Source organism: Neopelma chrysocephalum, unplaced genomic scaffold, assembly GCF_003984885.1.
Source record: "Neopelma chrysocephalum unplaced genomic scaffold, ASM398488v2 Primary Assembly neopelma1_63, whole genome shotgun sequence".
Taxonomy (NCBI): domain Eukaryota; kingdom Metazoa; phylum Chordata; class Aves; order Passeriformes; family Pipridae; genus Neopelma; species Neopelma chrysocephalum.
In genome coordinates, this window is record NW_020897720.1 from 4,753,290 (window position 1) to 4,776,492 (window position 23,203).

The 23,203-nt window shown below is 50.8% G+C and overlaps 1 protein-coding gene across 3 annotated transcripts in view; it reads right to left on the reverse strand.

The window, feature by feature from the left end:
* Nucleotides 1-2,782: 2,782 nt before the first annotated feature.
* The window catches only part of ARHGAP26 (Rho GTPase activating protein 26), a 113,521-nt gene continuing 93,100 nt past the window's right edge, over nt 2,783-23,203 (reverse strand). Inside the window, exons 21-23 of one of the 3 annotated variants that reach the window (XM_027682606.1) lie at nt 8,891-9,001; nt 6,203-6,294; nt 2,783-4,383 (exon numbers count right to left, since the gene is read on the reverse strand). In XM_027682606.1, coding sequence (XP_027538407.1) covers nt 4,295-4,383; nt 6,203-6,294; nt 8,891-9,001 — 292 coding nt within the window. In that variant the 3' untranslated portion in view covers nt 2,783-4,294. Of the gene's footprint in view, nt 4,384-6,202; nt 6,295-8,890; nt 11,672-23,203 lie in introns of those variants that run through there. The other 2 variants (XM_027682607.1, XM_027682608.1) reach the window with 2 other exon arrangements.

Consider the following 23,203-nt stretch of genomic DNA (forward strand, 5'->3'; position numbering starts at 1 on the left):
CTTCAAACTCCACCTCGCTCCCACCCCCCGAAACCCTGTTCTGCCATCCCCTCCTAATCCAAGCCCACGGCTGGTCTCCAGGACACCCGGCTGATGCAGACTTTTTCCCCTTCCTGCGTGCGTCAGTGAGTTTAGAGCCCAGGTGTGATTTTTCTAGACCTTTTTGTCTGAGGTTTAGAAGCAGAATAAGCTTCATTAGCAGGAGAGAGGATTTACAATAAGTAATAGGTAGGTGCTACCTTGTGAGCCGTTAGCTTTGTGCTAAATTACCAGCTGCTTTGCCGAGCTCATCTGCAAACAATCAGCTCCTCACCCAGAGAATAGAGCCTTAAACAGCTATTTCTTAAAAAAAAACCCTTTGCTTTTAATCTTTATTTCCCAAAAGCTAAAATTTTGAATTAGCCCAAATGTACAAACTATAATTGCTTTGAGGTTTATGGTTCATTAGAATAATTAAAATACCACACGCTCGCTGATAAAATACCACGTCCCTCCACCACCAGGCTCTGGGTTTGTGCAGGTAAAGTCTTCCCTTGGCTACAGACCCACCTGATCCCTCGATCTGCTGAACTGCTGTCAATGAACCAGGGGGTTTGGATGCTTTTTTTGGGACCCCAATCCAACCCAATCCAATTCAACACAACCCAATCCAACCTCAATCCAATACCAAACCCAATTCAACCCAACCTAATCCCAACCAAACCCAACCACAACCCAACAAACCCAGCCCAACCCAATTAATCCAACCACAATCCAACCCAACCTAATCCCAACCCAAATCGAACCCAATCCAAGTGCAACCCAACACCAAGCCGAAACCAATCTGAGTACAATCCAACCCAAATCCAATGCAAACCCAACCCAACACAATCCCAAACCCAACCTGATCCAACCCACCCCACCCAAAGCCCCCAGCAGGGCACTGGGAGGTGTGACAGGAGCGCTGGCAGCAGTCTGGGTGCTCTCAAACCATCGGAGATGCTTCACTTGCTGATTCAAAAGTCCAGAAAATCAGTAAAGAGACAAGGGCAGCCTGACCATGGGCCTGTGGGGACCTCAGAAATGCCACACGTGTCAGTAGCCACTGGGACACTGAGACCAAGGCTGGCCCATGGTGGCCCGGCCACGGCCAACCTGTGAGACTTGTGTCCTTGACCTGAAACATGGCAGGGCTGTGCCAAGAGACTTGTCCAACGTCGATTCCAACAGATACTACTGCACCATCTCTTTTTTTTTGGTTTAATGCCCAAAATGATGGGCCAGGGATCGTGAGAGAGGCTCTGCCCATGGGCAATGTCACCACCCAGCTTTCGCATCACTTTGACTGATGACTTTAATACTAAGCATCAAATGCCCTGTCAGGCTGGTTTAAAAAAGTATTTCCTATCTTTAATTTGTCTTGGAATAAACTGATGTTTACGACACTATTAAAGCTGGCCCAAAAAAGGAACATTTAGTAAGTGTTCCAGCCAAATTTTTCTTTTTGGAAAGTTTTAATTAAAAAAAATATTCCACTGGCTGTCCTGTAAGAGCAATAACTTAGGCTTGATTTCCCTGCCCTCCAGGAGACGTCTTGTAAATATGTCTGCATGGGACTTTTGTTCCCAGAAACCCTCTAGGTAGCACATCCAAAAGCTCTCATGTGCCTCGGAAAAGGAATTTACTCCCGTCTCAGAGTAACGGGAGCATCTGAGGAGCCAAAGGGGGACACTGCATGGAAAGGTTTTGTGGGGACACGGCTGGCAACAGCCTCTTGGCACCGGGTGGGCTGTGCTGGTGCTCACACAGCATCGCTAAACAGGCCCTTAAATACCGTGTCCCTAAATAATGCCTTTTGGAGTGGTTTTGGCGTGTTTGCAATTCCCATTCATCCACAGCATTCTCTGCTCTGGCAGCATCCCGTGAAGGCAGGAGTGATGATGGAGGAGCAGCTCTGGACGGGACAGTCCCAAACAAAAGCAAAGAGTGATGACAGAGGAAATATTAAGCATTTTAAAAAAATCCTTTCCATTAGTCCTTCCCATCCTTCTCCTAACCCTCTGGGAAGGTGTTTTGTTACACCTGCCCCAGGCAGGGCCAGCGCCAGCTCCAAGCAGCCCCAAGGTCCCAGCACCAGCCACAGCCATGGAGTGATGCCGAGGCAGGATAAAGCCAGACCTCATTGTATGCCAGGGCTGGATAAAGCCCAGCCCCATCTGATGCCAGGACTGGATAAAGACCGGCCCCATCCTCAGCTTCAGGAAAACCAAGAAACAGCACAAATGTTGACTATTAAATCCAAAGGTGGGCATGAACCAGCAATGTGCCACTGAAACACTGGCATTATCCCTACAAACCTCTCACCCTCTTCTTCCAACACCTCAGAGCAGAGACCACCAGGCAGGTGGGGAACTTCACCCCTGCCTAAACCACACCAGCCAGGTGAGGAGCACAGAGCATCCCCCGAGGCACTGGGGTGTTATGGAGAGGGTGTGATCCCGTGGGAACAATCTGTGCTGCCTGCCCCGGAAAGCAGAAAAAAAATGATTTTTTCCTCTTTTTTTTTTTCCCCCAAGACAAAAGCCCAGGAAGTTTAATTATTGTGGAAGAAACGTGAAGAAGGCTGAAATTTCAGCTCCCTCCTCGCTCAGTGACACTACAGAGCAAACGAAGCAGCAGCCCAAGGCTGGGGGAGGTGGGGGATGAGGGTGTTTGGGAGCGTCTCTGTGACCGGTTTCAAATGTCCTTCACTTCTCTCATTACAGCTCTTCTAAAAATATCAAATATAGATCTTTCCCTCATAATATTTTAAGATACTCTATTTATACATTAATTCTTTCAAAAATAAAAAGTGACACATACAGCAAATCAGTCACTCAGAGTCTTAAAAATTATTACAAAAAGCCACGACATCCATCCCCAGGGCGGCGGCAGCGGCGCTTTGGTGCAGGACTCACCACCACGAGCTGGGGGTTCTTTTGAGACTTTCTTTTATAAAATATAATAATTCCAGCTCTCAATATCCTGGCTCTGCAGTCAAACAGGGCTCCTTCTACCACCCTCCCCCATAAAAATGATCTGGAATGATGAGGGACTTGCACACTCGCTCTGCCAAGCCCTCACAGTGTGTCCACGAAGGCAGGAGCATCCTCTGAGGGCAGATGGAGCCAAAGGGCTTGTCCTTTGCTCTCCACAGACCCCAGGTTGGCCACACCAACAGCAAATGCTCTGTGAGGATGGAAATAATTCACCTTGCACAAGCAGCACTGCACAGACTTGGCACGGACAGACAACACACCAGGCTGCAAGCAAGGAGATGCCTAAAAAACAGTGCTGGAGAGTGGCAGACACAGCTTCAACACGGCACATCAGCGGCCTGGGCACTGGTGGGAGCACGGATGTGTCTGTGCAATGGGAATTGGGAAGTGGAGGTACCAAACAGCCAAAAAACAGGAGCAGGGTTTGTCCGGGGCTACACCAGGAAGGCAGCGTGGGCTGCTCACCTCGCCCAGCACTGAGGTTTATCTCACAAAAATCGAAATCCTTAAAAAAAAAAAAAAGGAGCTTGAGAGGTTTGGTCCAAAATATCCTTACTGTGCCATGCCAGCACCTGCTGAGCCCCACCAGCCCTGAGCCCCCACAGAGCCCACCCAGGGCTCGCTCTCGCCTGCAAGACCCGGCACTGCGGTGGCACGAGGAGGGTGCCCCAGCCTCACCGGGGCTGCCCCAGCCACCACAGGGGCTCGGCCCCCTCAAAGCGCTGCTGCAGCCCCAGCCTGGGGTTTGGTGTCAGCCAAAAGCACCCCAACCCTTCCCCTGCCCCCAAGGTCAGGGTGCTCCCTGGCAGCATGGAGAGTGTCACTCAGGCCGGCTGGAATGCAGGGAAGGATCTGGGAGCACAGGACTCGCTGCTGGTCGTTCCTCCTTGGCAGGAACACTGGTGAGTGGGGGTCCCCCAGCTCCCACTGATGCTCCATGCAGCCAGTCCTGCTGTGAGGAACACCAGGCTCGGGGGCTCTTGTGCCATTCACAGTCTGCAGCCTTGGCCCCTTGGAGCACTTGGCTGCAGTGTGGAGCTGTCCCTTTCCTGGTTTTCTCATCACTGGGATGCAGGCTTCAGGTATCTCTCCATCTCCCCAGGACTGCTCCCATGCAGCCCTGGTGCACACACCGGGAGGAGAGGAGCATGTCATGATCCACACAAACATCCATCGCAGCGGGCACAGGGATGTCCTCACCCCACGTCACACAGGGGCCTGCAGGACTCCGCCATGGATACCATGGAACACTCAGCAGTGGCGCCGCAAACCCACAGTTATAGGAACTCCACGTAGTTCTCGGGGATCAATCCTGTCTTGCCATTGAGGGTCCCTTCCAGCCAGCCAGGCTCCTGGGATGGGTGAACTGTGGAGAGAAGGAAAGGGCAGGTCACTACAGGAGGGGATGGGGGCTGCTGTTCCTTGTGTGCTGACTGCATCAAAGCTGCTCTTGGAAGAGAGTGAGACCTTTAATTTGTGTTTATTTTTAAGAAAGGAAAACTAACAGAGTTAAAAATGAGCTTTGGGGTCCCTTCCAACCCAAACCATTAGATGATTCTGTGAACACACCAAGGGGCTCAGACAGCTGTCTGTGCCTGCTCTCCCGTGGGACTCCTCGGCCTTTCCTTCCCCAGGGGAATCCCACCACACAACCAAGTGAGCCGCACGCTCGGCTGCAGATGGCGTGTCCACATAGTACCTGGAGCTGCTGGGCTGAGGGAAGTGAAGCATTTGGGATAAAAACAGGGGTTCAAAACTTTCTCCAGATTTGGGCTAAAATCTCTTTGAGGTTGCAGAGCACAGTCACATCATAACCCTGCACATCCCGGCTCGGCCTTGGCCCAGTCTGGGAGGGAAACTGCATTAGCAAACGCTCCCGGCGGGAAAGCAAACCCCGCAATCTGATTGTGTGCAACCAGAAACCTGATCAGTCCTCAAAAGCCTTTCTTTATTCAATCAACTCCTGCAAATTCGCTGATTTTGCAGGAGCCAGGCCAGGGTTACACCGATGCAGTGTTTCGGAGCTGCCCCAGCCTCCCGTGACTCTGCAGGTCTGACTGTTCACACCATGCCTGGAACCAACCCGGACAAGACACGAGTTTAACCGGAGCTCTCCAATGTGCCATTATTGACCATGTGGGTGTTGCTCACTGGGGGCAGCAGTACCCCAGTGTCCCCATTGGATTAAGCTGCTGCTTGGTCACAAAGCTTAAAGTCCAACTAGTACCTGTCTGCACGTATTTCTGAGATCTGTTTGCCTTTGCTGGGGTTTGTAAAGCCCCTTGGTCACAGCAAGACTCCCACCAAGCTGTGCTGGTTCTAACTCCAGCCAACATGAGCCCCAACTGCGCTGCTGAGTGACTGGAACACACTGTGTACTTTTTCCCTTGAATAATCCATTGATTTTTATCAGCAAACATAATGTATTTAATTCAAACTTGTTCCCCTCCTAATTCCCCTCCGAGCTGCTCTGATTCCCACGGGCTCTCAAAGGGGAGACCATGTTTATTTATTAGATGACTATGGAGCTGCTTAGATGAGGGGTTGTCTTTAATTCACATGGAATCATTATATTCCCCTTTCTGCTGTATTCTCCTCTATATCCCAGGGCAAAACCAGTGTCTGTGGTAGCAGCTTCCCAAATGACAATGCATAACATATAAAAACCAAGAACTACTTGCAAAGTAGTAAAAAATCTTTTCTTTACACTGGGATTATAACTAAGCCAGAGCTGCTCAGTTCCATGGGGCACAGATACTTGGTACAGGAAACAGAAAAATCTATGTTCATTAATGTTGTCTTTCACTAAGCAAAGCCCACCTATTCCAGTGCTCAGTATCCAGAGGGACAAAGCACATGATACTTTTCCATCTTCTGCATGAAACATGACAGCAACTGCACAGAATATTTCTGGTGCTGGTACGTGGAATCTAATCTCTTCTACCCAGAAGCCCTCCAGGAATGGCTCTGTGTATGGCAAACACTGGAGCAGTCCCAGCTCACTGGGTTCTCCCTCGTATTCAGAAGAGGGGTCCGTACCCATGGGAGGGACCTGGCAGGGTCACACAGCCTTGCTCTGCCGGTGGCACCGGGCACAGCTCTTGCCATCCCGCTTTCCCAACACTCCAGGAACTACATCCTAAATATTGCACTGAAAAATGAGCCCATGTACCCCCAGGACTCACCGTTGTCAAACACGGTGCCGGCCGTGAAGGAGAGCTCTGAGTCGTGCTCGGCTTTGCAGGCGTAGAGCGCGCGGGCTTTGCGCAGCGGGGAGCTGCAAAGAGAGGGCAGAGGTTGGTACAAAACCACCCAGACAGATCAGCACCCCCTGCTGTGCCTGGGGGTGGCCACGTGCTTGTTGAAGAGGGGTCCAAAGGCCTCTGCTGTTCTGTGAGGGTCCATGGCTACACTGCTTGGGGGAAGCATGAGGAAGACACCAGATGAGGCTGAAGGTTCTTGGGGATGAGCCACATTTCACCACAAGGTAAATCCCAATCTGACCCCAGTTGGCACCACCAGGACTAGAGCCCAGACTGGTGCCCACACAGCAGCAGCCCAAGCCAAGGTCCCCAGGAGAGCTCCAGGCACTGGGCTGGAGCTGGAATGTTCTGTGAGTCTCTGGGGGCCATCACCAACCAGAGGTTGGCACAGAGCAAAGATGTCACCAGTCCTTGCTCTGCCAAACCCATCACTCCCGGGTGCAGCTGCAACCACAAGATTTCTCAAAGAAAAATCAGCACCGGGGGAAAGGTATTTCAAAACAGAAAACCAAGCAGGTCCATGAAGAATTTGCTGCACTTCTTTAGAGACTGTACCTGAAGGTAAAAAAGATTTAACAGCCATTAGATTTTGCTGGAAGTGTCAGCGTGCCCACGCTGCGGGGGAGGGAATTGGAGTGCAGAGAGCCGGGAATGGAGCGATCCACTGACAGAGCAGGGAAAATGAGGGACCTCAGGGTCCCCCCAGCAAAGCGCAGGCGTACAAAGCTGTTCCCACACATGGAGCCTCCTGGCTTTGGGCTGGAGCAAGGCTGGTGCAAAGTTGGGACACTGCCAGGCTACGGTGATGGTGGCAGTGACAGTGCCAACCTGCCCAGGCGCTGGGCCACCCCACCAGCCGGCTCCATCCAGCACTCTGCAGGCTGCTCGGCTGGGACACGGCCAAGAGAAGTGATGGAAGTGCCCTGGGGAGCTGCTGGGGTGGGGAACAAGGCGTCACCATCCTCAGGTCACTGCTTTCACCAGCTTTTATCTTTCCAAGGACTTGAGCTTCCTCAGAGTTCCCTCTGAGCAAGCCCAGGGAAGCAGTAGTGCTTTGTGGCAAAACCAGTTCCCTTTCACAGCAAACCCCAAACCAGGGGAGCTGTGCATGGTTTTGGTTTTGCAGTAAAGAGAGCCCTGAAATGAAGGTCTCTCCTCTCAAAATTCCAGCTGCCTGACACAAACAGCTCCCAAACACTTAAAACCCAGGATGGGCAAACAGTCCTCCCACTCCAGAGGGTCCTTCACTGCCGGGGAGGCACCACTCACGTGGAGTGCTTGAGACCATCAGATGAAAAACAAAAGGTATTTTCAGGTTTACTACCTTGATTATTCAAGTTGTTGGTTTTCTCCCCAAAAACCAACCCTTGCAGCCTGGTGTTCCTGGGCCCAACCTGCCCCTTGCCCGCTGGCTGCTCTCTGGCCGCCACTGTGCCCAGTCAAGCCCTGTGGGGCTTTTGGGGACCAAAACACTGGACCCTGATGGTTGCTCCCATTCGGTTCCTGCCTCCAAGCATGGTCTAAGGCCAGCATGGCACTCCAGAGTGTCACCCATCTGCCCTTCTGTGGGCACTTGGGGGATGCTGAGTCAGTCCCTGAGGAGGAAGGTTGTTCGCAGGGCATCACGCACTGGCAGCCTCTGCGGACGTGCAGCAGAACAAATCAATGCCCTGCCAAAGGGTAGCAGTGTTTGTGTGGCTGCAGGTGTGGGGGAAGAGCTTCGCCTGTGCCTGGCACCACCGAAGAGATTTGACACATCTCCCAAGTGCAGGGATTGGTGCCCCAGCTCTGCACCTGCCAAGGGCTGGGAGCCACGATCTGCCAGGAATGGCAACAGCCTCTTGCTCCACTGTGCCAGAGTGGGCTCAGACAGGAGGAATTCCATCCACAGGCACCCAGCACATGGCCCAGCAGTGACACTGAGTGTCTGCTGGGACCTGCAGTGCAGGCCCTGTGTCCACAGTGTGGCCACGGCACGATGGCACTGCAGCACCCGCTCCAGCTCCTGGCACCCCGGGGGGACTCCACAGGGCTGGCACATAGCACAGCCTGACCCACTGTTCCAGGGGCCACTGGGAATCCTCCATTGGTCCATCTGCAACTTCCAGGACCAATTTGCTCCAGAGATACCCAAGCACACAGACATGGGCAGAGAGCAGCAAATGCCTGTGCTGCCCCATGTCCTTCACCCTCCTCAGATCCCAGATGAAGCAGTGGCCAGAAAATGGGGGATGACTGTGCTTTTCAAAGGCTCTTTACTCCATGTAGTACACTTCTTACCTGTTGCAGAGCAGAGTAAAGCCAACTCAGGAGCTGAAGTGGCCAGAGAAAACCACCAAGACCAGCAGCGACACCGGGCACTGTGGCCACGACCTTGTGAGCACCAGCTCCTGCTCGCCTGGCCAGGAGATCCCCAGAGGCCCAGGGGGGTTCAAAGGGTCTCTCCTGGGACAGAAGGGTTTGAAAGCTCCTCTCTTGCTGAGTGCAGACAGCTGTGTCACAGGGGTTCAAGCAGGATGCAAAGGGAAAGGGAAGTGAAGTGGGAGAAACCAGGGAAATTAAACAGAAATAGCAAAAGCAACAAAAAGCAAAGCGAATTGTGCAACAGACCTGATGGGGGATGAGTCGCTGGACGTAGAGGAGGTGGGCATAGGACTTGATGGCGCGGAGAACATGGGCCAGGACGGTGAGAGGGGTGACGTTGGGCTTGGATTCTGAGGGCTGCAAGACATAACCAGAGACCTTATCAACGTGCAACCACAGCAACAAACAGCAACCGAGAGACAGTGAGACGACAGCCGACGATAGCAAGTGCCTTGGGAATATTCAGAGCATGAGACACAGCTACGAAATGAAGTGCCAAGACCTTGGGAAGTGTTTCAAGGCCGGATCTGCATTTCTCTGGACAACAAGAGCTGGATCTTCCAATTAACCCCCGCTCCATCGTCCCCTCTGCCGAGGAGGGGTCTCACTGCTGGCAGTCCAGCCACTTACCTGCCTTGTATTTCCCCCAGTGCTGCCAGAAATAGCTGCTGGTATTTCTGGACATTAATGATGCCTGTGACCAGCCTCCACCCCCTCTGTATGTCACTTGTTGCAGTGCTCATGCAGTCGGTGCTATAAAAATGTCATTGATTATGTTTTCCACGTTTTACATCACAGAACTCTTTTTTTTTCCCCTCATGCAAACAGTTCTTCACTTTCAAGACACAGCTGTCAACTGAAGCTGAATCAATTTACTGAACTGGTAAATGCATGCAGAAGTGTTTGGTTCCTTCAAAACTGTTCGATTCAGGTCATTCTCTGGTTCGCTGAAAAGCAATCATTGTACCAAAATACCAATTTGACTCTGATTCATCTACTGTTTCTACGTTTAGGAACTCATTGGTATTCCCTGTTCAATGCAGATTATAAACTCTATCCCTGATAAAACAACAGAAAATCATCTCTCCACTGCAAATGCTTCTGTAAAAGCAAGAAGTTTTGCAAAAGCATCATGGTTTATGTTTTTTCCCTTGAGAGAGGGACAGTACCTCTGATCACACAGGTCTGTGATGAGGTGGGCACGACCCACCGGCAACCCCCAGGATGTCCTCATCCCTGCCCCTGAGCTGGGGCCTCCCAGGGGAGAGGGAAGGGATACAGGGAATGGGGGCTCCAGAACATGTGGGAGAACCTCAGCCTCAGCCCTGCTGGAGCAGTTCAGACCAACAATTTAACCTTCTGTAGTGTCCTCTGGCTGCCACCGCACAGGGATATTCATGACATGGACATTTTCCCCCTGGAAATTGGACCATCCCTGCTTAAGGCCAAACTCTTGGCTTTACTCCTCGTAGGAGCTGTGTCACTGGATTCAACAGACATTGATGAATTACAGGCAACACCTTTATTATGTCAGAGGATTATACGCGTATAGAAATGGGATATGACAGTGCAGCACCAGAGGCTGGAAAACAGGGAATGCTCACAGGCAGGCTATAACCAGAGATCCTCAAAATGTTCTGCTAATAATAATCATTATTTAAGAACAATCTCTTTGCATTTTTTATCAATAAAACTGTATGTCATTTGAAAAATGAGTAATTACCTGTTTTCCTGGGTCTTTAGCGAACCTGACAGCCATTGGTACTTACCAGATACTCAATCTACTCTCACCTCCAAACAGAAGGAGGTGCTACCAAGACCACCAAGTCATCCCAAATTGCCAAAATGAACCCTTCAAGCACCAGTTCTTGTGAACAGATGGCACAATAATTCCCTTCTCCAAGAGGAGCCTGGCCAAGGTGGAACTTGGAGGGGCAATGAGCTGGTGACCAAAATGTGGCTGGGCCTGACCCCCTGAGAGCGGCCACCAACACCCACCGGCCCTCCTGCCACTGCACCCACCGTGGCTGCAGGCAGAGGGCTTGGGGTGCAAGAGGACATCTCACTGGGTGTGTCAGTGTGGGATAGGCACCGTGACATCCCACGGGGTGTGCCAGCGATGGGACAGCCAGCACCTCCACCACTGACCTTGGTCCTCCTCACTGCATGACAGAAGGAAAATCCAACTACACAGGGCTCTGGGACTAGAAATTCCCAATGCACTTTCTGAGATGAAATCATGTCAAAAGAATGCAGCTCTCACTTCCCCTAAAGTCGCTCTGTCATCACTCCACAACTGCACACCCGCTACACTAATGGCAGCGGGGAATGCAATCAGCAGGATTCTAGGTGTCTCTGCAATAGTGGGTAAAAAAGCCTGACAGCAAGCACTGGCACTCAGGCCAGCCTCTGCCTAAGAAGTTATCAATAATTTGGAGCAGGATTTTGGTGTCTTTGGATCCTTGGCGGCAAAGAAAACACTCTCCATGCCCACCAAACCAGCGGAGAGAACTGTTAACTAACTGATGTGCAGACCACTCTGTTCCCATCAGGTTGCTCACAGAAGAGATGAACATGGTCTTACAATGGCCAAGCTGCTCCTGCACAGCTCTGCAAGTCCATCCAGCACATTTCCTCAAGAAGAACCCATGGATACCTCAGAACCCACCTGAGCTGCAGCCCAGCAGGGTATGATGCACACAAAGGGTTCATCTCCCTTCCATGAAATACAGGTATTTATTTTCAAGATGCTGCTTGAGTATCACCTTTCTGAGCTTATCTAAGTGCAAGACCCGAGTCCTGTCTCGTTGGAGATGTCAGCGCATGCGATCAAATGGACTATCCCAGCATCTCTGGCATTTTGGAAAACAGTTTTCTTGTAGGATCCAATTTCCTTTGTTTCTCATGAAAAGAGCAGAGGTGGTGAGAGGCTGGGGGGAAGTGCTGGCTGCTGCCTGCAGGCAGCAAATGTCATCTGGACCTTTTTTTCTTTCTTCTTACTCTGGAGGGCTTTGCGAGGGGCTCTTCCTGTTGGGTGCACAGTGGAAACAAAACAGAGAAAATTGCTAAGAACCAAAACCACCAGAAGCAGCAAACAAAGAAGTGGCTCAAACTAGAGTCTTCCAAGGTGGGAATGGACATTTCCTCAGCAGAAGCAGCCAAGTGAACTCCATGAGTCTGTAGCCCAAGGCATCCTGAGGCTCTCGCCTTTCCCGCTGGTCCGTCTGTGCACTCAGAAGCAGCGACTGAGACCCTGTGGGGAGGGACCTCTGCCAGGAACAGGCAGGGTGAGGAGGGCATTGTGCCACAGCCTCTGTGAGGGCACCTGCACCTTTCACTGCATGTGCCCCTCTGGCAATCCCACTCTTCCAGCAAACAGTGTACTTAGAAATGAATCTAGGAGCTAAATCCTCCTCCCTCCTTCTCGTGCCTGCCATACACACTGCCTTTCCCATGCAGATGTTTAATTTGCTGCCCAAACATGTTTAAAAAAGCAGTAACTCTTGCTTCAAAACTCTGCTGGAGTTGCTGGAGCTAAAAAATCTCTCTTCTAACCTGTTTTCATTCCTCTTCCTCTGCAATCCGCCCCGGCTGCCTCACTCTCCTCACCCAGCTCAGGCCCTCCAGGCATGTGCAGCTCTAAAGGACTGTTCTCAGTGGGTTTCCAGACAACTTCTGCTGCTTTGTTCTCTGGGCTGAGAGGACATCAGTTCCACTTCAAACATGTTTACAACTTGTTGTTTATTTTTGTGGAACTCGGGGCTATTTCTGACACAGAACATCTCACAGTTATGGATGGGCAGAGCCCACTGAGGGATTAAAGCCCTTTCATGAAATCACCTCAAGAAAAACAACAATATTCCCTTTCTGACATGATCAGTACCTGACTGCAGCATAATACATCAAGGACCACCCAGCCCTTTACTCCCTGATCCGTTCCTCTAGAACAAAGCTGCAGAACATAAGGTTCTTCTCAAAGATAACCAGAAAAAAGAAAATTACAGTTTTATGTAATGCCAGGGCACTTCAACTCTGCTGAAACAACGACAAGACTGCAGGTCCCCAGCAGACATGGCTCTGTTGCCTAAATGAAATCGGGTTGGGAAGCTCATGGAGCTCATGCAGTGCTGCAGGTCCTCGCAAAGCTTGGAGTAGATGGATGGGTTCTAGGAAGCAGCTCCTGAACACTGGCTGCACTGTGGGTCAGTGACACGCCTGACCACCAGCTCACAGGGCTCCAGACTGGCAGGGTTCTTTCTCTGTTTGGTACTTTAACACCAAAAAAATGATAAATTCTCTCCAGAGTTATTCTCTCAGGAGTTATCTTGCTGCATGGTCATTTGGGTGAAAACAATGACACATTTAGGGAAATAAGCAGCCAAAATGCTCTGTGGTCAGCACTGCTTGACCAAACTGGTCAAAAAAAAAGCTCAAATTCTTCAGCATGGACCTTCCCCACATCTCCATTTACCAGTTCCCCATTTCCATCTCCATCAGCACAGATTACAGGATCTTCTTTCCAATAGCACGGACAGACGTGTCCCTCTGTAATCCTGGTGACACCCGGCACATGGGTGTGTCTTGTCACTTTGCTGCTTGGCTGAGTTCCCACATGTAGAAATATTTCCCTGCTTTAGTAATTTCATAAACCATCTAAAAGCTTTTCTACTGGAATAAGAGAGAGACCAGATGAGTTCTGACTTTGGGAAGGAGAGCTGGAGTTGTTGTCTCACTTAACAGACATTCCCATTTCCAAACGGAGCCGGATGGTGCTCAGTGGTGCAGAGGGATGTGATGACTGTGCTGGTTTGGTACAGAATTCTGGCATGGAGCTTACAGCCTGCTGTTAATGCTGGAGAAAGTGAGTGAATAAGCAATGGATGTGTTTTCAGCATGAGTAAGCGTTGGAGGCACTGCAGGAAGGAAGTTTGCAGGACCAGCGTGGTGTCAGCACAGGTGTCCTCCCCAGCAGGTGAGATCCAGGTGATGGGAGCATCATGCCATCTTAACATGGAACAGTATTTCATTAATAGTTACACAGTTCATTTACAACAGAGAATTACCAGCATCACCAGCAAGTTACTGATCCACCAGTCACTGCTCTTATGTGGGACCAGCACTGGAAGTGGAACAGGCAGGGCAGGGGAATGGAGGCAAGCACAGTTCCACACTAATGGGGCTTTGGGTTCTACCCAGCACCCAACCTAGACATGATAGAGAGTCATAGAATGGCCTGGGTTGGAAGGGATGTGAAAGATCACCCAGTTCCACCTCCCTCCTATGGGCAGGGACACCTTCCACTAGAACAGGTTGCTGCAAGCCCTGCCTAACCTGGCCTTGAACACTTGCAGGGATGGGGCAGCCACAGCTTCTCTGGGCAACCTGTGCCAGGGCCTCACCACCTTCACAGGGACGAATTTTTTCCTAATATCCCATCTAACCCTGCCCTCTGGCAGTGGGAAGTCATTCCACTTTGCCCTGTCACTCCAGGCCCTTGTAAATAGCCTCTCTCCATCTTTTCTGCTGGCTCCCTTCAGGTACTGGAAGGGGCAATTAGGTTACCCTGAAGCCTTCTCTTTTCCAGGCAGAACAATCCCAATTCTCTCAGCCTTTCCTCACAGCAGAGGTGCTCCATCCCTCTGATCTCCTTGCTGGCCTCCTCTGGACTCGCTCCAGCAGGTCCATGTCTTTCCTGTGCTGGGACCCCAGAGCTAGAGTCAGCTCTGCAGGTGGCATTTCACCTGAGTGGGGCAGAGGGGCATGTTCTGCCTTGCTCCACCATTTGCTCAGCAGCTGTATTTTCTGCTCCATCAATATGCCCCCTAACTCTTCCTCTCTGCCCAAAAGGCTCTCAGCAGACAAAAAATCAAGCTGGAGGGTTTTATGTTGAACTGAGTGCTTTCAAACTGTGTTAAAGCTCTTAATTATTAATAGAAAAGTTGTAATGTGGCAGTAGGAAGCCAAACTGGCAGTTCAGGAGGGAAGTGCTGGTAAATCAGGAGCCAGCATCTTAGTCACGGTTTCTCCATCGTGCTGCAGCTTCTAACACGAGGTAATTCTGCAAGTCTGGGTGCATTAGTCACCAACAAATTGTGTTCACAATTAAGGAGAGCTCAACAGCCCTCCAGAAATCTCTCATTCTCCCTGGCATTCAATGCACTGCTATCATACACCCCCCAGAAAAGAAAACTCTCCCATCTGCCACCCCAACAACCATATGGGATTCTTGGAAAATGAAGGAAATTAAAGTCCCTGTGGGAGCACAGCTCCCAGATCAGCCAGGAGGGGTTGGTAGGACCAAATATTTGAGCTAAACATATCCTGTGCACTGGGCAGCCCTGCTCCGATGCTGAGCCAGGTTTGCCAGACATAAGCAGCTCAGACCTGAGGTATGTGACTGAGGGTGACCTCGTTTCGGGAAGCTGGAGCTGCAGGGAAGGTGACTGATATGCAATAATGCTGTCCTTGCTGCCAGCCACCATCACCCTGCACTGGGGGACGACAGCCCCAAACCCCTGCCCGAGGCTCTGTCAGGACCAGCCCTGCAGCACCGCCCTGGGAGCCCAGCTTTGAGTGCAGGGCAAGGGGATTTGGTCTTTATTTCCCAAAAACAAGTCTCCCTTTGGCTGGCAGAGCCATTCCGCTGCAGGGAGCCAGGAGGGATTGCCCAAGGGAAGCGATGCCGGGAGCTGACTGCTCTGCCCCAGGGGGTCTCAGGCTCTCCCACGAGCCCTAGAGGAAAAGCCATGCTCTGCAAGCACCCAAGGAGGGCAGAGATTTTGGGAGGAAGGAGAGCAGAGATTTCAGGACGGCAGCAGCAACCGTCCCCACGAGCTGGTGTTGCCAGCTCTCCAAAGGGAGAGAAGTTCCCTTTACTTTTTAAGTAATTTCTGGAAATGACCAGAACAGCTACTCCCCACCATAAAAAACTCATTCCTGGCTAAGGAATATTCCTTGCATAACTTGATAGGAGGCCATTTCCAGGCTCAAATCCTAACAGAAAACAAAGACAGTTTATTTAAGCCTCATCAGCACCACAAGCTCAAACTCTCATTTTTTACCATACAAATATTCTCCCTGCAGCGTAAGGAGCCAACACCTGCCCACGTAGGGCACACACAGTGGGAAAAACAATGGGGATTATTTGGGCCTGAGAAGGTGATTCAAGAATAACAGATGAGTAAAGCCGCTGCATAATAATTTTCTGCATTTACTTGATTTCCCTGATTTCCTTTTGTTCATCTGGCCTCGTGCTGCTTTGTTTTGCAGCTTTCTGCAAACATCAGTTACGAAAGCTGAGCAGGGCATTTCACTGCAAAACCCAACAACCACAATACTGAAATGATCCAACTTTATCATACTTATCAAAAGAAATCCCATTTTTGTTCTGTTCTTTCTTTTTTCATCCTTTTTTTCACTTGAAAACACCAAACTTTGTAATAACATTTTTGCCTCACCATCTCTCACCAGCAAAACTCTCCTCCTCCTCCTCCAGTCGCACATCCCCTCCCAGGGCAGCCCAGCTGGGAGGTGTGAGCACCACAACCCTCCCACTTTACTGGCCCAGCCTCAATTCCTCTCCCTACAACCAAGCTGGACATGTATCCTTGGAGAACCCTTCCCAGTAACAAAATACAGCAAAGATTATTACATTCAATTCACTTCTTTTGGTTGGTTATTTTTCCACTTCTTATTCCTTGTGCTTTTCCAAATCTCCCTGTGCTGTACCCACTGCTGTGCCTAGACTCCCCCCAGAGGTCTCCAATACAACCTCCTCCTCAAGTAGGGGTTGGAAGGGGCCTTAGAGACCATCCAGTTCCATCCTCCTGTCATGGGCAGGGACACCTTCCACTAGAACATGTTGCTCCAAGACCCGTTCAACCTGGCCTTGAACACCTCCAGGGATGGGGCAGCCACAGATTCTCTGGGCAACCTGTGCCATGGGCTCACCATCCTCATAGGGAAGAATTTCTTCCCAATATCCCATCTAACCCTGCCCTCTGGCAGTGGGAAGCCATTCCTCCCTATTCTGTTACTGTCCAAAGTCCCTCTCCAGCCTTCTTGGAGCCCCTTTAGGCACTGGAAGGGGCTTTAAGGTGTCCCCAGAGTCTTCTCTTCTCCAGGCTGAACGCCCCAGCTCTCCCAGCCTGTCTCCAGAGCAGAGGGGTGCCACCCTCAGAGCATCTTTGCAGCAAAAAAAAGGGGATAAACTTTCCCTGCTCCTCAGGGTTCCCACAGAGTCAGTCTTTAGTGCAATCCCCATGCATTGTTTGAAGCAGGCAACCCTTTCCGTGCCCACACCTCCCTCCCCTCTCCCTGCTCCCAGCCCTCAGCCTGGTGTGGTCAGAATCCAGACGGATTTTCCTCTCCTCCGCAGGGGACACAGCCACTGGTGCTCATGTTTTAGCAAGTGCTGGTGCAGGCAACAACAAAAGATGAAACACTGCTCCTTTCTCCTGTCAGTTCTTTTCCCACTGCTGGCTACACCGTCCAGGACACCTTCCCTGCTGAACGCCTGTGGATCCCTCACTCCCTCCGGAGCCGCGGTGCTGAGCCGGGAGTGGGATCGGTGCCAGTGTGCGGGGGCAGGCGGGGAATTGGCGGCGGTTCCTGCGCTCCTGACAATGTCCCAGCTTAGCACAGCCCTGTCACCAGTGTCTGCACAGCGGGGTGAGCACGGCCAGGGGATTGGGTTACCCCCAGGTGAGATAAAGCGGTGCCGTTACAGCTCCAGCTAATTTATAAAGTTAATTAGGCACAGGGATCTCCTTTCAGAGGAGACAGGATGTCTTTGTGAGAGAGCAGCCCTGTTCTCCTCGGCCCCTTCAGGGGGAATTGTCAGCCCTTTGCTGGGAAATCGGATCGCTCGGGAGGGGTGGTCACCCCGGGACAGCCGCCCCGCGGGGGTGGTCCCCATCTGAACCCTGCTCACGCTCCGCTCCACAGCCCAGCTCCTTCCCAGCCCTGGCAGCTGGAGCTGCCGGGCCACTGGGAAGGTTTGGGACGTTTTCAGCACTTCTAGAGCCTGTGTGGTGCTGCTGGAGGCCAGCACTGCCTCAAAAACACTCCCACAGCCGTCAAAAGACTTTTACAAGACAGAGTCTGGGCTACATCCTCGAATTTGAATTCGATCTCCCCACAGAAAGAGAAACCAAAGAATGCGTTCGGCCGTTTCGCTAATATATTTCATCCAAGGTGACATTTATAGGTGGCAGGAAGACCTAATGTACCATCATTTTGCTTTCAGCAGGCTCAATAAAAATTTTGGCTGGGCTTGCACTTGAGATTCTGCCCAAGGGAAACTCAGATGCCGACTGAGCGAAGAGCTGGGAGCGGAGTTGGGTAAGGGGGCTGAGCAGACCGGACCAAACAGAACATCCCGGGACTCTGAAATCAAAAAGGGGGCAGGCAGGCAGAAGAGGAGAGAGAGAAAAGGAAAGGCAGGATGATGATCCTGAGCTCCACACACCAGCGCAGAGCACTCATCACACACACTCAGCACACACAGTGTCTGCAAGTGCCCCAGGGAAGGCTTTGCTGCAGCATCTTTGATTCCTGCATCCATCCATCCCCCCACAATGACCGGGATGTATTTGAAATCCTGCTCCATTTGAAAGTAAAATTCCCAGTAGCCAATATTTGTCTGAGGCAGTTTCTTTGAAGAAGATGCCGCTATGCAGCCATCTCCACACTAATTACAGGAATTAGGAAAGCGATGGGAGTGCAAGGTCTGTATTTTTTTTCCAGGGCTTTCCAGAAAGCTGCCTTTTAAGCATCATTTGCTGCTGAAATTTAAGGTCCTTTTTTTAGATCTCTTGGAGGGAAATCTAATTTAATTCAGCTTGCGAGAAGCACCCTTAGATGTTCCCAGAGCATCACCCAAATAGAACAGTGCTCTTCAAAGGCAGAAACTTCTGAGAAGTCTCCTGAGAGGCAGCATTGGGAAAAGCTGTGGATGATGGCAGTCAGGCTGGAGGAGCTGCAGGATGACCTGGAGTGTGGAGCTTCTGAAGAGGCCATCAGTCTGTCTGTCTGTCCCCTGCAGCCACCCACACATCCCACACGGAAAACAGCACCCACAGACACAGCAAGGCAGTGTATTCAAAGCTGGGGAAGGGATAATGGGCACTTGACCCCATTGGTGAAGGGCTCTCAGTCTGACAAATTACCTTTGTTTTAATGGATGAGCCTGGAGAAAATACTTTGACATACAACCACTGGATCACATCGGTTTGGCCACAGGGCTGGAGACTTGTTTTATGAGAATATTTGGCTTAATTTTCAAGTTCAATTTGTGGAAAGTTTCTAGACCAAGAGCCAACAGAAAAGTGAAAGAGCCAAAGCTTTGCACAGTTGTTGTGCCAAACTCCAGGGCATGTGAGAATCCCACACAGCAAAGGAACAGATCCCATCTTTTCCTCCTATGAGCCCAGAGGGGCTGGTGGAGGCGGCATCCCATCGGCACAGGGCTTCTCTTGCCCAAATATCCCACCTTCAATGGAAGTTTGTCACTCCCCCCTCCCCTCCCAAAACAAATCCTGGCTCCTGTGGCCCACTAGCATCTTTCTTTTCCACACATCCTAAAATACCTCATGGAAGCATAGAGGAAATAAATTCTAGATTATTTAAATGCAAAATGGGAAGGAATTCATAGAATCATTAAGATCTGGCAAAAGACCTCCAAGATCAAACTTTGTATGATATATGTGTATATATATATAGAAAATTTAAGACATATGGCCATCAGCAAATAAGCCTCAGGTATATTTATCTGTGGAGTTTACTGAGTTTGCTGCTTGTGTTTTCCATGAGCCAGGTTTAAGGACATTTGCCAGAGCCCTGAATCACTCTGGTTTACTGAGCTTTCTCACCACAAGCACGATCTAGGACTCCCAAGCTAAAACTGTTTTAAAAGAAACAAACATGCAGACACCCTCGAAACAGTCTGCACCAAAAAAAAATAAATAAGTCATAAGATAGTTTGAATATTATGTCATTTGGAATCAGCCAAGCAGCAGACTGGGAATTTAAGGAGCTTTTCATAACTAAGAGGACTGGGAGATAGGCGGGTTCTGTTCTAACCTGGCAATGATCTCTGCTCCTCCTGAGCTCGAACCAACCCTTGTCTGAGACACAAAATCCAGTGCCTGGCGCCGCCTGCTCCACCCCTACCCCATCTCTGTCCCATCCCTGCCCCATACCTGCAACATCCCTGCTCCTGGGAATGCCCAGGTCCTCCAGCAGATAACCAGAGCAGGATGTTGGCTTTGCTGGCTGGGGCATCTGCCTTTTTCTTCCCAAAATTTGGCCTTTTCCCCTCTCCCAGGCCCCAGCCCACCCTGCAGTGCTGCCAACCACCCTTCACTGTGCTCATGATGAGCCACTGCAGCAAACCCGGTTTTGTTTTGGACGCAGAACCTGACAACTCATTTTTGCTGTGCTGTCCCTATTCTTTCCTCATAAACTTTTAATATTTCCTGTCACTCCAAACAGGAGAGGAAACACATTTGGGGTAACTTCAGTCCACTCTATGTCAAATGCCACAGGCTGACTTTCAGCTGCTGGGACAGTTCCTGGCCACAACCACTCCGCCCTCCAGATAAAATGATGAGCAGATCTGGTTTTAGGGGTGTCCCAGGGTTCTTCCTTGTTCCCACGAGTAAAGCAACAGCACCTCGGACCTCTGTGAGAAGATGGGAAAGATGCAAATCCCAAAAAGCCACACGAGGAGGTATCAAGGGGAGGGGAGGAAAAAATAATTGTGCATCGTGACACTGCCTGGAAGGCAACACTGTGAGCAGCAACTTCGCTGAGGAGCCAGGGTTGGGGGCACTTCTTGCACCAGCTCCAGCCATCCCACCCCACTGGGACCACAGATTCCAGGTGTAAAGCCCCCAGTCCCAGCCTACAACTGCAGCTGGGAAGAGGTCTGTTCCTCTTATAAAGCAATTTAGATAAGGCTTTTCCGGAGCAGCTCTGATTACAAGATTTCACATAATCCCTAAAAAATGCCATTTATTGTTTGGCAGCCTGAAGATCCGCCCCTCGGGGCTGGCCTTAGCGATCCAAACCCAGATTAGGCAGAAACCCAGAGTTTTGGGGTCTGGGCTGAGCTTTGCATGGCTGCACAGAGCTGGGATAGAGGAAGACACTGCCCTCCAACCCCAGTTTCCATCTGGGGTTCGCTGTACCCCACCTAAGGGTGCTCAGAGAATCAATTTCCCTGACGAAGGGCAGCACAGGACACACAGTGGCAGACGAGGGTCCCAGGGGGACCCCAGCCCTGTGCTGCTGGCCCTGACACGCCTCTCCAGCTCTTGGCTTTCTCTGGAGCCACAGTGGCTCCCGGCCAGGCGGCCACAATGCAGTGGAAGGAAGAAGAAACAGCTTTGTTTTACCCAAAGCCTTGCAATTAATCAAGTTCCTATTTCCTCGCAGTCTCACGTTCTCCACCCCAAATGCACCAGGCAGCTTCCACCCATGTCAGAGAAACAGAAAATGAAGTAAAAAAGAAATGTCTTTACTATGGCAGGCACCACCCAAGTGGCATTTAGGGTCCAGAGAAATACAGGACCCTCCCAGGCAGGCTGGCAGCCCCGTCCCTGCCAGCCTCTGGCCCCTGAAATCCCCTCCTGGGCACCTGCTCTTCCACCCAGGAGGAATTCACACAATCACAGAATCATTCGGGTTGGAAAAGACCTCCAAGATCACTGAGTCCAACCTGTGACTGATCCCCACCTTGTCAATCAGACCAGAGCTCTGAGTGCCATGTCCAATCATTTCTTGAACACTTCCAGGAGTGGTGACTACCACCTCCCTAGGCAGCCCCTTCCAATGCCTGACAACCCTTTTGTAAAGAAATTCTTCCTGAATTGGACTCTTCTGAGCACAAACCATCCCATTTTTATCATGACACATGGCAATACATAACACCAGTGTGTTTTCCTGGTCTTTTTCCAAATTAAAACTGGGGCGGAATATCAGGTTGGGAAAGAGTGGGTGATAATCCAGGTTCCTTGGGGACAGGAGCACTTGATTTATAAGCAGATTCCTTAAACAGAAGTCCCAGAGATACCATTTCAGAGGGCCATTCCCAAAGTGGCTGCTGGGAAGGCAGGATGAGGGTGGGACCTGCTCCTGTGCCTCTGCACCTCTAATTGCCATTATTCTTCAGGAATATAAACAACAGGAACGAGAGAACAGAGAGCCATGAAACCTCAGCATAACAAGGCCCTGGGAGCAAAGGGAAAGGAACTGGAGGTCAGGCAGGTTAAGGGCTCATTTCTGGCACACCACAGCCCCTCTGGATGAGGACAGATGGGCAGACACAGCACAGTGGACACTGCTTGGTCTCTCCTGCGGCTCCATCCAGTTCTTCCCGGGAGGAACCAGCAGCATTTAAAGGTCTATTTACTTCTCCTCACATGCTTTTGTGTGTCACAGCTGATAACTGACAAAGTTATTTGCATTTTTAAGGGATCATTTATTCCAAACAGCCCTACCCTATCCTGTTTGATATATTGTCCCATCCCTGGAAGTGTTCAAGGCCAGGTTGGACAGGGCTTGGAGCAACCTGGTCTAGTGGAAGGTGTCCGTGCCCACGGAGGGTATTTAAGGTCCCTTCCAACCCAAACAATTCTGGGATTCCATGATTCTGCACTGGTTTGTTTCCTGCTGGACTTGGATTTGGGATGACGAGGGACTTCATGGCAGAGCAGAGGGATGGGGCAATGGGAAGAAGGAGCTGCCTTTCACATGGTGCAGCATCGCCCCAGTCCCACGGCTCCGACGTGCTGTTCCCTCTCCCACTGCCCCACAGCTCCCTCCCAACCACTTAGAGAAGTCCCTGGTGGAGGCTGTTTTGCAAATACAGTAATATTTGAAATTTCTCTCATCTTCAGGCACGGAAGAAGAAATGTTCAATTTTAACTGGGATGCTTAATGAAGATTTATTCCAGTCCTGTAAATCAAAAGCATGTGGGAATAACTGCTCTTCCTTGGATTAACTGGGTTATTTTTTCATGACCACTAGACCTTAGATCTGCTGCTCGTTTCTTTCCCTACCCATGGAGGGTAAGAAATAGCCATACTTGGTCAGTGAGAAAATAAAGTTAAATGCAAATAGACATGCACTGACTAAATCTGAGTTTCCCAAGGTTACTATTTCCCTAAATGCCAAGTCCCTGCGGTGAAGGAGGGGCAGCAAACAGCCTGGGGTGGGGCAGGCTGGCAGCATGAGGGGCTCAGCCTGGTCCCTATGCCACCAGTGCCCTGAGCCCATGGGTGAGAATGGACACCACCACTGGGAATGCTGATGGGCCTTGAGAGCTGTGGAGAGCAAGAGACACTGCTGAACACAGGCAGGGGCATTAGGCTGGTGTTGTATCTCCTTTACCCCCTGCCATAGGCAGGGACACCTTCCACTAGACCAGGTTGCTCCAAGCCCCATCCAACTTGGCCTTGAACACTTTCAGGGATGGGGCAGCCACAGCTTCTCTGGGCAACCTGTGACAAGGCCTTACCACCTTCATGGGGAAGAATTTCTTCCCAATATCCCAT